The sequence below is a fragment of the Epinephelus lanceolatus genome, chromosome 3 (genome assembly GCF_041903045.1).
Source record: "Epinephelus lanceolatus isolate andai-2023 chromosome 3, ASM4190304v1, whole genome shotgun sequence".
Classification (NCBI taxonomy): domain Eukaryota; kingdom Metazoa; phylum Chordata; class Actinopteri; order Perciformes; family Serranidae; genus Epinephelus; species Epinephelus lanceolatus.
This window is the reverse complement of record NC_135736.1, coordinates 14,610,296-14,622,747: the sequence shown is the minus strand read 5'-3', so window position 1 is coordinate 14,622,747 and position 12,452 is coordinate 14,610,296. Positions and strand designations below refer to the sequence as shown.

General features: G+C 41.0%; 1 protein-coding gene across 4 annotated transcripts in view; it reads left to right on the top strand.

Annotated features, from left to right (window-relative positions):
- Positions 1-12,452, top strand: part of LOC117255628 (inactive rhomboid protein 2-like) — a 35,129-nt gene that overhangs the window by 10,393 nt on the left and 12,284 nt on the right. For 3 of the 4 annotated variants that reach the window (XM_033624738.2, XM_033624739.2, XM_078165467.1), the window contains 9 exons: positions 3,884-4,033; positions 7,361-7,524; positions 8,274-8,457; positions 9,663-9,884; positions 10,055-10,180; positions 10,583-10,692; positions 10,890-11,111; positions 11,428-11,539; positions 11,941-12,015. In XM_033624738.2, the coding sequence (XP_033480629.1) occupies positions 3,896-4,033; positions 7,361-7,524; positions 8,274-8,457; positions 9,663-9,884; positions 10,055-10,180; positions 10,583-10,692; positions 10,890-11,111; positions 11,428-11,539; positions 11,941-12,015 (1,353 nt within the window). In that variant the 5' untranslated portion in view covers positions 3,884-3,895. Of the gene's footprint in view, positions 1-844; positions 1,063-3,883; positions 4,034-7,360; positions 7,525-8,273; positions 8,458-9,662; positions 9,885-10,054; positions 10,181-10,582; positions 10,693-10,889; positions 11,112-11,427; positions 11,540-11,940; positions 12,016-12,452 lie in introns of those variants that run through there. The other variant, XM_033624740.2, reaches the window with a different exon arrangement.

Below are 12,452 nucleotides of genomic sequence, written 5' to 3'. Positions count from 1 at the left end.
AAAGCAAGATTAAAAGTTAGAGTGCAGTGTAAGAAATTAATAATTACTTGATTTAACGAATGGCAGTGGCAGCAGAGATGCAGTTGTCTGGGAGTTTGCTCCAGGTATGTGGTGCATAAAAACAAAACTCTCTCTCCGGGTTTAATTTTGACTCTAGGGACACAACCAGTCCCAGAGGACCTGAGAGGTCTAGATGCTTCATAATGTAGCATAAGATCAAAAATGTAATTTGGTCCTATACCATTTGGCACTCCATAAACCAAAATATTCCCTGTCCCTGGTTAGTGCCTCATATTCTGAAGGTTTCTATCTCTGTTTCTATCTCTGTTGTCTTTCCTCTGGAGAATACAATTTGTCTATCCATTCCCATTAGTTATGTGGATCCTAACAACTGCCTCATTGATAAGCTATGGTCAGCAGCAGTCTCTCCGCCACTTGAGCACTCTGTCCATTAGCCAAATTCTTAGCTATTTCATTATCTATGTGGGTGGGTTCCAGCCCCTACTACTCTTCTAAACCACAGGCTAGATTGCCAGTACCCTCCTCTCTGTCTCAAGAGGACTGAATCAGGATTTCTGTCCAAACCTAAAATATTTATAACACGTAATTGAAAACACTGTTGTCAGAATTGAAATATAAACCCCTATTAGCATAAAGGCATTATAGAAATGCTGTTTTTTGGGGGGTGGGGGCGGAGTAAGTGACATGAACAATATGTAAAGCCCTGTCTAACTGTGTCTCTTGGCTCTGTAGTGGAAACTAGGCTATTGACTGAGCTGGTGTCGGATTTCCCTGCTGCTGCCATTCCTGCCGCAGACACCCAGGGTCTCGCATTGATTTTATAAACCACAACTCCAGGACAACTTCAAAGCTTTCAAGACCATAATGACATAATGGATGTGTTGGCCAAGGCCTGTGACATTATAGGTTTATGTCTGCAATGCCTTTGATTTCTCTGGAACTATTCAGTGTAATGCTACGAGACATTCTGAGCTCCAGGAATAGACTGGCTGGTTGTTTCGCTGTTGACTCTGATTGGTAAAGACTGGAAGACGGAGATAAGTAAGTTTAACAATATATTTAGCCCCTGTGCAAACAGAGAGGCTGGTTATGAATCTAATTACACCAACTCAAATGACAAGACTGCAGATATGATGTTTGAGTTATTTGTGTTGTCTGAAGTGTGCAGAATTCACACACACGTGATGTAGTTCAGTTAATGTGAGTTTCTGTTTGTAAACACTGACTGTAAGACACAGTGATCTTGAGGCATGCTGCCGGTACTGTGGTAGTTATTCATAAATAGATAGCTGTAAAACGTGTTTCAGACATAGACCGATGATCTTATTCAGAGCAATCTGGAATTAATCTGGATGTAGAAGATGCTTCAACTACTAATCACCACTATTATATGTAATCAATAAGACTTATTGCAAGGCTGTTTTCAGTTCAAGTAGAAGAAAAGGATAGTGATTACCAACCACCTGGAGGATTAATGGTGATTTGAGAGCACTATTGATCTCTGTCATCTGATGTCATCGGGTGTCATTCCCAACAGCTGGTGTATCAGTTGCTTCTTCATTAGTGGTCCAAGCATGTACACTAGGTGCTGCAGAATCAATTTCTGATGTGTTTAGTTGGCTAACCAGTTCCCTTGAATTAATTTTGAATTTTTTAACGTAATTTTTGTATTCTTCAGTCTGTGGTCAGGCTCGACAGTGCTGTATGACTGATGCTGTGTATCATGAAATGATCAGTCAATAGAGAGATTTTGCTGTATGGTTTATGCCAAGAAAGCTATCTCTGTTTAATATTGCTCTGGGGGCAATTTTGAAAATCAGTAAGCAGGACTCTTTTTGGCATTATACTTATTTATTTATTTTTATTTATTTAACCTTTATTTTAACAGGGTAGGTCTACTTAAACAATTTTTGCATCAATGTGATGAAATGCATTGATTTGTCAAATATTTAATTCACTGGATTGACAAAGGAATACTTGTGCATCTGGTTATTTTATCACTGAATAGTTTCATGAATGAAATTCCAAAAAAATGAACTATATCTTGATAAACTTAGCACTATTATAATATACAATTGCAAATGCCACACACGGTATCTGTATCACCCACTCCAGGTCCCTAGGTTAGAAACTTCAATATTTTCACAGGCAAATAAATCATTACATGAGACTTTCAAATTAAATACATTTATTAAATGTAATGAATTAAATCTAAATGTAAATTACATGTAAATACACTTAAATGAATTAAACTGTTTATTTGATCATGTTTGCACTGTTATTACCACTTACTCTTTCTTATCAGAAGATTGTAGGTAATGACAGAAATGTAATATTGTTTAATTATTTGTGTACCTTGGTTTGTTTGTTTATTTTTTAGGCACATATTCAAGCTAGTCCACACATATATGGCAATTTTTTTTCCCCCTCCTTCGTTCTAAAAAAAATCCTGACACAGGGACTGTTACAAAAACATTATCATTCAAATGAAAAGGAAAAAACACAACTGAAGTGTTGTCAAGAGCATGCTAACGCTTACGCAATGCAAAGAAGAAGAAGATGTTGGCCAATCAGAAGCCTGAAGAAAACCTTTAAACAGAAGGCTACCTGGAGCAGTGACCTTTGAAGCGCTTCTGGATGCCTCTGTTCCTAAATATAGTCGAAGCATAGCTGTACATTTATGTGTAAACGTACAAAGTTCTGTTAGCAAGGTCAAAGCCAGCACTATTTTCGTCATGTCGGCTATTGCACAAAATTGTGATGCCTCACAAAAGAGATAACGGCACACACTCTGACATTACAAGCCTAAAAATCAGTTTTCCTTGTCTTAATGTCAATGCTGAAACTAAGCTTCTGAATACGTTTGATGAAAGAACAAAATGCATAGACAAAGCTTCGTTTTCACCTGTGTATGTGTGGACTAGGCAATGGAACATTCTGACAGACACATCCTCTTACTTTCCTCTCATTTCTTCCCTTATAATTACATTAACTTGGATCAATGATCTAAGCACTGTGTAGCTAGACGCAGTCACTATCTTTGATATAACACCATTTCTCATCTGCTGGAATTGAATGCAGAGCCTTTTAAGGTTCACTTAACAAATTGCCTGTAAAGGTAATGAAAAAGCGAGGGAAGTTGGCAATGATGTTGGAGCAGATTGAACTGGAGGAGAGCCAGCTGCTGTTACAAAGACTGTTTGTTTGGATTAGCTATAATAGTTTCCTTTGAGTTATTGTAGGGTGGGTCCTCTGCGCGTGCGCACACACACACACACACACAAGAAAGACTTGATACACAAACATTTTCTTTTTGTTTTGTTTCTTTTTTTAGCTCCTATGTCTTGTGAGTTGTGAATTGAGCTTGGTTAAAGATTTTCACCCTGCTCAAGAGATCCAGTTCACATGAAAGCATAGCAATACTTCTACTATATCAACATGCATTCACTAGTAAAAATAGGCTACATGTTTTAGCAGTACTAGTGACTTCATACTTCATTGCAAAAGTATTAAATGTCATCTGCTATTGTCATCATAACTATAGACTATTAGACTATTAGTCATAGTTTTTGTTTGTCTTGTCTTCAAAAAAGTATTTTTTATGAATATATTTTTTCATATTTATTGTCAACAAAACAGTAATCCTGTTTAAATCCAAGGTAAAAAGAGAGATTATATCTAATCTTATTACAGAAAAGTAAGCTTGTACCTTATCAATAAAAAAGTAGCCAGAATTTGAAGGTGCATGTAAAATGTATTTACTATAAGTAAATTAAGTATAACAATTGTAAACCATTCTTATGTGAAATTCATGTTTCAGTCATGTTTTTGAATGACATCATCTTGTTTTTCTCATCTCCAGCACTCTGACAGGATGGCATCACAGGGGCAGGAGGAGCCTCTTCCAAACAGAGGTCAACCAGATAGCCGACTTAAGAGCAAGAAGCCACCCAGCCTTGTAATAGCCATCCCACCGCCTGAGGAGATGATGTCCCACGACCCTGCAAAACAGGTAGTCTGACTGTTTTAACTTGACCCTGTGTTTCACAGCTTGGCCTCTTGGGACAGATTGTCAATAAAAAATGTGTTATCACAATGACTAACCACTTCCTCTCTTAGTGCTGGTGCTAAGCACTTTCCCATGTGTGTTGAGTCAATAAAACTTTTTTTTTTTTTAAAGCACCCGTAAGCTGCAGTCTCTGTTACACAACATGCAGACCATGAATGCAATAAAGACTGCTGTTCTTTAACAAGAAGTTCCAAAACTGTCAGCCAGGTGATTGATTAGTAAGTCACCTTAATAGTTTTAAGCTTTTAAAGTCAAAAAGCTTGAAATCAGTCAGGGTATTTAACTCAAGAAATGCTCAGTATTTTGATTTAGAGTACAATCAGAAGTGAGGCTGGGTATTGTTTGAAAGATTATTATACCAGTACCAGCACCCTTCATTTGATACCTTTGTTTTATTTATTTATTTGTTTATGTGAATGGAAGCATTCAGTTGTGTAAAATGGCACAGACATGTAGTATAGTAGCATGGTTCCAGACCATAGACCCCGCCCACTCAACTGAGTAGGCTTGCATCTCTGGTCTGGCATACTTCAATGAATTTGCGATTTATCTCGTCCAAACGCTGGACGGACCAATGAACGCCGGGGGTCTAGCGATTAGCCAATCAGCGCCACGCTGATGTCAAGCTGTACACCGGTGGGTAACTGGTGAGGATAGCAACAATGGCGACCGCTACAGATCCTACAGACCACATTAACGATGCTATCGAGGTATTTCGCCACTACTCGCGTTAATGGAGGACCAAATTAAGGAAGCTGCTAAACTGGATTTAACGGCGATGCAGCTGGGCGTGAACAACGATGGAGACATTTTAAACGGGCAATGCTCGCTTGTTTTCGGCACCCCCGAGGCATGGATACTAATGATGTCAGATTCTGGGTGAGTCGTTGATCTCTACTGATTGGTTAGGGAAAAAAATCAAATTCCCTCCCCCTTATAAATCGCCTTCAATGGAAGCCATGTCAGACTGAAGGTTCTGGGAGCTTCAGTCTGACACTCAGGCTAGTAGTATAGCTATACTTTTGAATGTGTTGGTGGCATCTCAACACACTGAACTGCCAACTCCTTAAAACATGCCACACTAGACTTCACCACACCACAGACCATTTGGGTTGGAGCTGCTGAGCTGCGGTAGTGGACCAAACACATGAGGCATTAAGTGGAGGAACGCTTATGGTGTTTGGTTGCAAGCAAAACCATATAACTAAGTATTTTATTTCTAGATCTGACTAGAGAAGTTCCAGTACTACTTGTTAGTGGATTATTTCGGTTGATTCCTTAATGGTATCGAGTACCAATACCCAGCCCTAATCAGAAGGTTGAATTTGGACAAAAACATGCTCAGCAGTGATCACGGGAACTTGAGTTTATTTCATTGGAAGCTAAGCCTAAAAAAAAGCTTTTAATATTCCCTCACACCCTTACAGGTGTTAGTGCAAGTCATTTAGCGCCCGGGGGTTGATGGACTCTTTGGAAGGAGATGCCCTGCCTTCTAATCATTTGACTCAGAGTTTGCAGTCTTCATCTTCATCTTCTAACCGCTTCATCCTCTTGAGGCTTGCGGGGGGGCTGGAGCCTATCCCAGCTGACATAAGGCGAGAGGCAGGGTACACCCTGGACAGGTCGCCAGACTATCGCAGGGCTGACATATAGAGACAGACAACCACTCACATTCACACCTACAGACAATTTAGAGTTATCAATTAACCTAGTCCCCAATCTGCATGTCTTTGGAAGGAAGAAAGAGGAAGCCGGAGTGCCCGGAGAGAACCCATGCTGACACGGGGAGAACATGCAAACTCCACACAGAAGGGCTCCCACACCCGGGATCGAACCGGGAACCCTCTTGTTGTGAGGCGACAGTGCTAACCACCACACTACCGTGCCGCCCGTTTGCACATACATGAGAAGAGAAAAAAAAAACACTTGCCGCAGTACTTTATTTTTAAAGGTTCAAAAGGGATAAAAAAAGATGTTAATGGGGGTAGCATGCTCTCCCTCTGTTCCTCTGAATTTGCCATTTGCTCAGGCATGGAGGCATTTTGGACAGCTGCCTTTCAGTTATTGGACACAAGGCCATACAATTTCCCCCTGTGAGCCCCATTGCCTGAACACAAACGATGGCATTTCAGCTACACAGAGTAGTGGGCAGTCAGAGTTTAATTGAGCATGCTACAGTTAAACTGTCCCCAACAAGCAACCAGTGTAATAAAGATGCAAATAAAGAGTGAAGTCAGGCACGTACTGTAGCTTTGGTTGTTATAATAGAGAGAGGAAGAAGCAGAAAGATGCCCCCGACTCAGGCTTCTAACTGTGTTATTTCTGTTACTAGGAACATTTGAATAATGCTACATATGGAAAAGCTTTGCAACTTGTGTAAGGAAATTTGCAAGGTCTAATACTGCATGCGCTGTTATTGTCAGTCGTTGTTTCTATTAAATATGACTATCTACGAAAAGTCAGTCTACCACACCATTTACTCTTGATTTACTGATGCTAATATTGTTATCTAGACTATAGAGAGATATATGTGCACAAATCCTGCATAAAGTGTTCAAGATAATAGACTTCATACGTGCAACCAGAATTTTTGATAGTGGCTTTCAGGTGGCAGAAACAGTTTATCCTCCTATTTCGACAAGCTGAGCCACAATCTGAACATACAGCTCACTTACAGCTTGCCTCAAGCCCCATTAACTCTCAGAGTGACACCACCATTAGCCTCACCAACTGCAGAGTCACTGCAGGTTAGGATAATGGACTCTCACAGGAATCACTGCACCCCCCATAATTGAGGAACACTATAAACAGAATACACAAGTAGGTGTTTAAGAGAGCAGAGCCCTTTTAGCAATACCTAACCATACAAAATATTGACTGTCCGCATTAAGTGTGCACTTCATCCAGATATCTCAATACTGGGATTTAGTCTTGTCACTAACCGTATTGTAGTCATTACAATAATTACCTAATTACTTTCTTAACAGTCTTATCTTTTAATAATAGTTTCATCAGTGATGTTCCCTGCAGTCCTGCAATAATTATTGTGTTTTATTCTGCTAATTGGCCAGTAAAGTACTGTAGACCTTTATAATTACCCATGCTGCTGATGGCACTACTGCTACTTTAATTAGGTTATTGCAATAATCCTACGACTGTAATTGTAACACAAATTAAAATCTCAGTTTTCCACTTTGTGTAGGCACTATTCATATTTATTGTACCGTGACAGAAATTACTGTAACAGTATTTCTCCTTTCCTCTGGACAGCCACTACGCCCGTCCCTGAAAAAAAGTGCAAGTGGTCAAGCGACCGGTTCTGTGTCCGAGAGCTTCAGTGGAGCCAGAGATGGAGCGGGAGATGGAGGCTTCTCATTCAGAGAAAGAAGGTCAAAGTTTGGAAGACAAACGTCGCTCTCACAAAGCATCCGCAGGTAAGATGATGAGTTTGTTGTTTCAGTCATGATTATTGTGTGTTTGTTGATGTTGCTCAACATTCAGGTTGCTTGATTGAAGCCATTTTTAATTCAAGACCCACAACACATAAATAGTTAGCGAGGTCATCAGCCCTTGGGGGAAAAAAAAAGAATCAGCAAGGCACCCCTCACCAAACATTATACAAGAAATGCAAGTGCTATGCCCTACAGGTCATTCACCCAACAAATGCATGTGCAAGTTCCCCAGTTTGTACTTGAGTGTTCGATTTGGATGTCAGTATTCGTTCAAAATACAGAGTAATCAGATTTTTCTTTACCGCTTTGCAAAAACAAACCTAGCTGCAGATCATTTTCAACATTTTCAGTCAGACATCGCTCAGTCTAACGTTTGAGGCAGAATGGTGACCAAGCCTAACAGTGATGATCGGAAGTATTTTGACAAAATAAAGAATTGTGCAGTGCAAGTTATATGACATAATTGCATGTCATATAACTAAAATGATGAGTGACTATTTGCACATCAAGCGCAACAGGAAAACAATGATGACCGATTACAGGCTCTCTTATCACTTCATGTGCTAGCAGTGTAAGCACACACTGTTGTGCTGCAGAGAACATTAACTTTTTTTCTCTCTCCATCTTTGTTCTCTATAATATTCTAATACGAGTACTCAAATGTGGAAATTACTTAAAATGCCCATCCCTACTGTAATACTGAGGCCACCCTCTTCATTCTGTGCCTGTAGGAACACAGCCCAGTGGTTTGGAGTTGGGGAAGACTGTGAGACCAAGCAGCAGGTATGGCACAGGAAGAGCCTGCGCCACTGCAGCCAGCGCTACGGCAAGCTGAAGCCCCAGTATAGAGAGCCTGAGACGGCTTCCAGCATTGACCAAGGCCCGGAGTCACCAGCAACAAGCAGGATGCCCAAGGTAGTCTACTCTCAAGAGAGACATATGATCACTGTGTGGCTTAACCTGCACACTCTAACCCAGCCATTAATTCACATCCTGATTAAGGTTCTATTCAACATAGAAAACATAGAAAAACCTTTAGTACCCTGATGCTATTGCATGAATAGACCAGAATATATTACCATGGAAATAAGTTACACAGACAGCAAAAAGCAATAGGATGAAACTCAGAAGGCTCTAGTCATGGGGTCTGTCCACTGAGAATTCCTGTTTCCATTTAATTTCACAACCAGTCAGTAAGTAATAACTGATACTAGTAATAATTTCCCCACCTGTGTGGTTTAACGTCACGACACTGAGAGGCTTCTCTGGAAGGACATGAGGAAAAATCAATGGTAAGAGAAGAAGATTGTGAGGAGAGAGAAAAATGTGCCTGGCTTTAATAAAGTAGAGCACAGTACGGTGACAGACGCGGACCATCTGTGCCCCAGATGAATTATGTTACTCCAGGCCGTGTCAGACAGCACTTCTCACCATCCAGTGTTTTGTCTTTCTTTCTTTCTTTATCTTGTGCCTACCCTCACCTGCTATGGCCGCGTGTCGTCTAAAAAATTACCTTACCTTTAGTAATACTGATACCAAGTACTTGATATTTGATACATTTATTTTTGTACTACAGGCATGTAGTGTAGCCATACTATTGAACATTTTGGAGGCATCTCGGCATGCTGAACTGCCAGTTCTGCCAAATACACTGTGCTCGACTTCACCACAGCGCAGACTGTTTGGGTTGTAGCTGCTGCGGTAGTGGGCCAATCACAAATTGCTCAAATAGAGGCACGTTTGTGGTGATTAGCTGTGAGCAAAACCATACAATTGTTTTTTCTAGATCTAGATAGAAAAGAGATGAAGGGTAGTTTTGATTTTACTTGGTACTGGGTTATTTCAGTCAATACCTAGGTATCGAGTAATGATACCACGCCTCATCACCTGCTTTTCTGACTTCGCATCTCCTGCTGTCTGAGAGGCCAGTGATAAGAATTTAAATCGAGCAGCGTTGTTTTGTTGTTGTTTTTTTTTCTCTTGTCTTTACAAACTTACATGAACACACACGAGAGAGCAGCTCCTTCTCAAAGTGTCACACTCAGATGTTTAGTAAGTTTTTGACAAATTTATGTTAATGTCATGTTTGTCAGGTTGATCCTAATCTCTGTTTTTGGTAGATTGTCGACCCCTTGGCACGGGGCCGAGCCTTCCGTGTCCCAGATGACGTGGACGGTCGCTCCCCCAGGACACCTCACACCGCTCAGGGGGGTCCCGTCACCCCAGGTGTCACCTCACTCAGCTCCTTCACCAGCCAGCGCTCTGGATACAGCCGCTTCCCGAGGCGTAAGAGGGAGTCTGTGGCCCGCATGAGCATCCGAGCTGCATCCAACCTGCTGAGGGTGGGTGGTGTACCAGAAACCCTCTGTCTGTGTTAGGATGTGTTCCAGATAGGGAGGGGGCAGTTGTACCTTTCATGTTGTAATGACTATAACCTTATTTCTAAGTAAAGCAGCACTGATCTGATAAGCATTATTCATGTAAAATAACTTATTATGCGTATGTTGATCAGGGTCAGGGCTTGGCAGGCTCCCAGACAGGTCGCAGTTTCCCCAAGAGGAGCTTCATCAGGCCCAGCTGGATGGATGAGGACACCGTGGACTCCGCAGACACGTCCGAGTCGGTCTTCTTCAGCAAGGTCAGCAGCCACTCTCTCTATCCTCCTGTCAGTGCCTTGGCAGCAGTTTCTCTCGTTGCTGTGACTTTCTTAAGCAGTTTTTTAATCTTACTTCCTTCCCCTTTCTGTGCATGTCAGCAGTCACACTTCTCCAACACTGTGTTCCACTGTCACTGCTAATCTCTCATCAGCCTCCTTTCTTCAGCAACCACCATCTTCTTCTTTCTTTATCCCTCTTTTCTATCTTCCTTCCATCTTCCATACATTCACATCTTATAAATATATATGTGTCAAACCCTCTATCCCCCTCTTGATCCTCTATATATCAAAGCTATGAAAATACATGGTGTTTGACAGATATAATTAAGAAGCTGCTCATCATCTCAGGTGTCCTGTATTTCTTCCCTCTGGTATCTGCTACAGGTTGATGCCCATGATGAGTTCTACTCTATGGCTGATGACGTATTTGAGTCACCTCCCATGTCTGCAGCGTTTGCTCCCAGTGAGCAGCCTGACCAGAAGTTCGAAGGCCTGTAAGTAAATACACAACCAAAAACATGTAAACGCCTTTAGGGGCCGTAGACATGCTGCGTTTTTTGCACCCTGAAATTCATTGTTTTAAATGTAGACGCGCCTCATGCAAACCTTAAATGCCAGAAAGACAACACTGCAGCACGTATGCCTCACCCTCTCTCGCCCCCTTTCCATTTCTTTAATGCTTTTCTTCCAGCCCCAGTAAGGGCATGTCTCAAACGCCCAGGACGCCAGTAGCCCCTGAAAAGATCCGTCCTCGTCGGGGTGGCCGCATCGCCTCCCAAGTTAAGCACTTTGCATTTGACAAACACAAACGTCAGTACGGCATGGGCGTCGTGGGGAAGTGGCTGAACCGGAACTACCGTCGCAGCCTCAGCAGCAACATCCAGAAACAGCTGGACGACTTCCACAGCCACAGGTCAGGAATGAGTACTGTATGGACATACTTGTGGATTATTGAGAAAAAAGACTAAGCAGGGAAATCAGCTTCTTTATTGTTTCATTTAATTTTTTTGAGCAGTTTTTAAGTAAGAAATGAAACCTGTGGAGAGAAGGTGGGTGTTATATACAAGTTAAATTTTAGACTTGTAAAAAAGAGGTGTTATAGGCCTATTTATTTAACTGAAGATAGTCTTCTTCCCTGTAATGTGATGTTTGACACCAGGATTGACAGTTTGTGTTGGTCAGTCATGACTTCCACCTGATTTACAGTGGTTCTCTGCTGTGTATTTTAGGCCCTACTTTTCCTACTGGATCACATTTGTCCATATAGTGATCACTTTGCTGGCCTGTTGTACATACGGTTTTGCCCCTGTGGGGTTTGCACAACATTCTGCGTCTGAGCTGGTGAGTCAAACTCAAAACATAGAGGTTTACTGTGAAATACTGACTTAATTTAAAATGTTTTGGCACGATTAATTGCATTTTACCACCAAGAGGACATAAACATTCTGCTATCTGTAATGCTTAAGTGGCTGGTTAATGTTTTTTGTGTAGAAATCTATGCTGTCTGGATGCACTTTCATAACTGCTCAATCAATACAAGGCTGAAAGCATTCAATATTGAAAGCAACATAAAAGTGATGTCTTTTTTTAATCCAAGCAAGGACAAATTATCCAACAAGAAGATGCATTTAAGAAACAAAATGTTTTCAACATTGAACAATGAGCTTTAAATGTTTTGGTGCTAACATGTTACACACTCAGTAGATCTGTTTCTAACTGTATCACTCTGTCGCCCTCTGTAGGTGCTGAAGAACAAAGGCATTTACGAGAGTGTCAAGTATATCCAACAGGAAAACTTCTGGATTGGTCCAAGCTCTGTGAGTTTCTTGATGGTCTCAGTTTAACTGCTGTATTACATAATATGTTTTTCACTGTGTGCCTAGGTGAACACTCATATTAGATGTTTGACTTGATGGAGAAAAAAACAAAGGGAACTGCTTCTTAAAGTGATGTGTCTGTCCTTAAATGCACAGGTTGTGAATTAAACAGGGGATATTCACGTTACTTTATTAGTTTATTTGATAGGGACAGTGCATAGAAATGAACATTGCTGTAAATATGCCAGAATTAGCCAAAAGGCTAGTTTTCATCTGTAGTCCCTGGCCAGATGTTACAATAGACTCCTTAAAAGTAAAAGAGCAAAACAAGAAAACACAACATAAACTTAAAACACAATTGAAAGAGGGTGCAAGTTCTATTTTTGCTCACGGTCAGATGTATTGTTTGGTAACACCTTTTTCTTTGACGCTTTTGC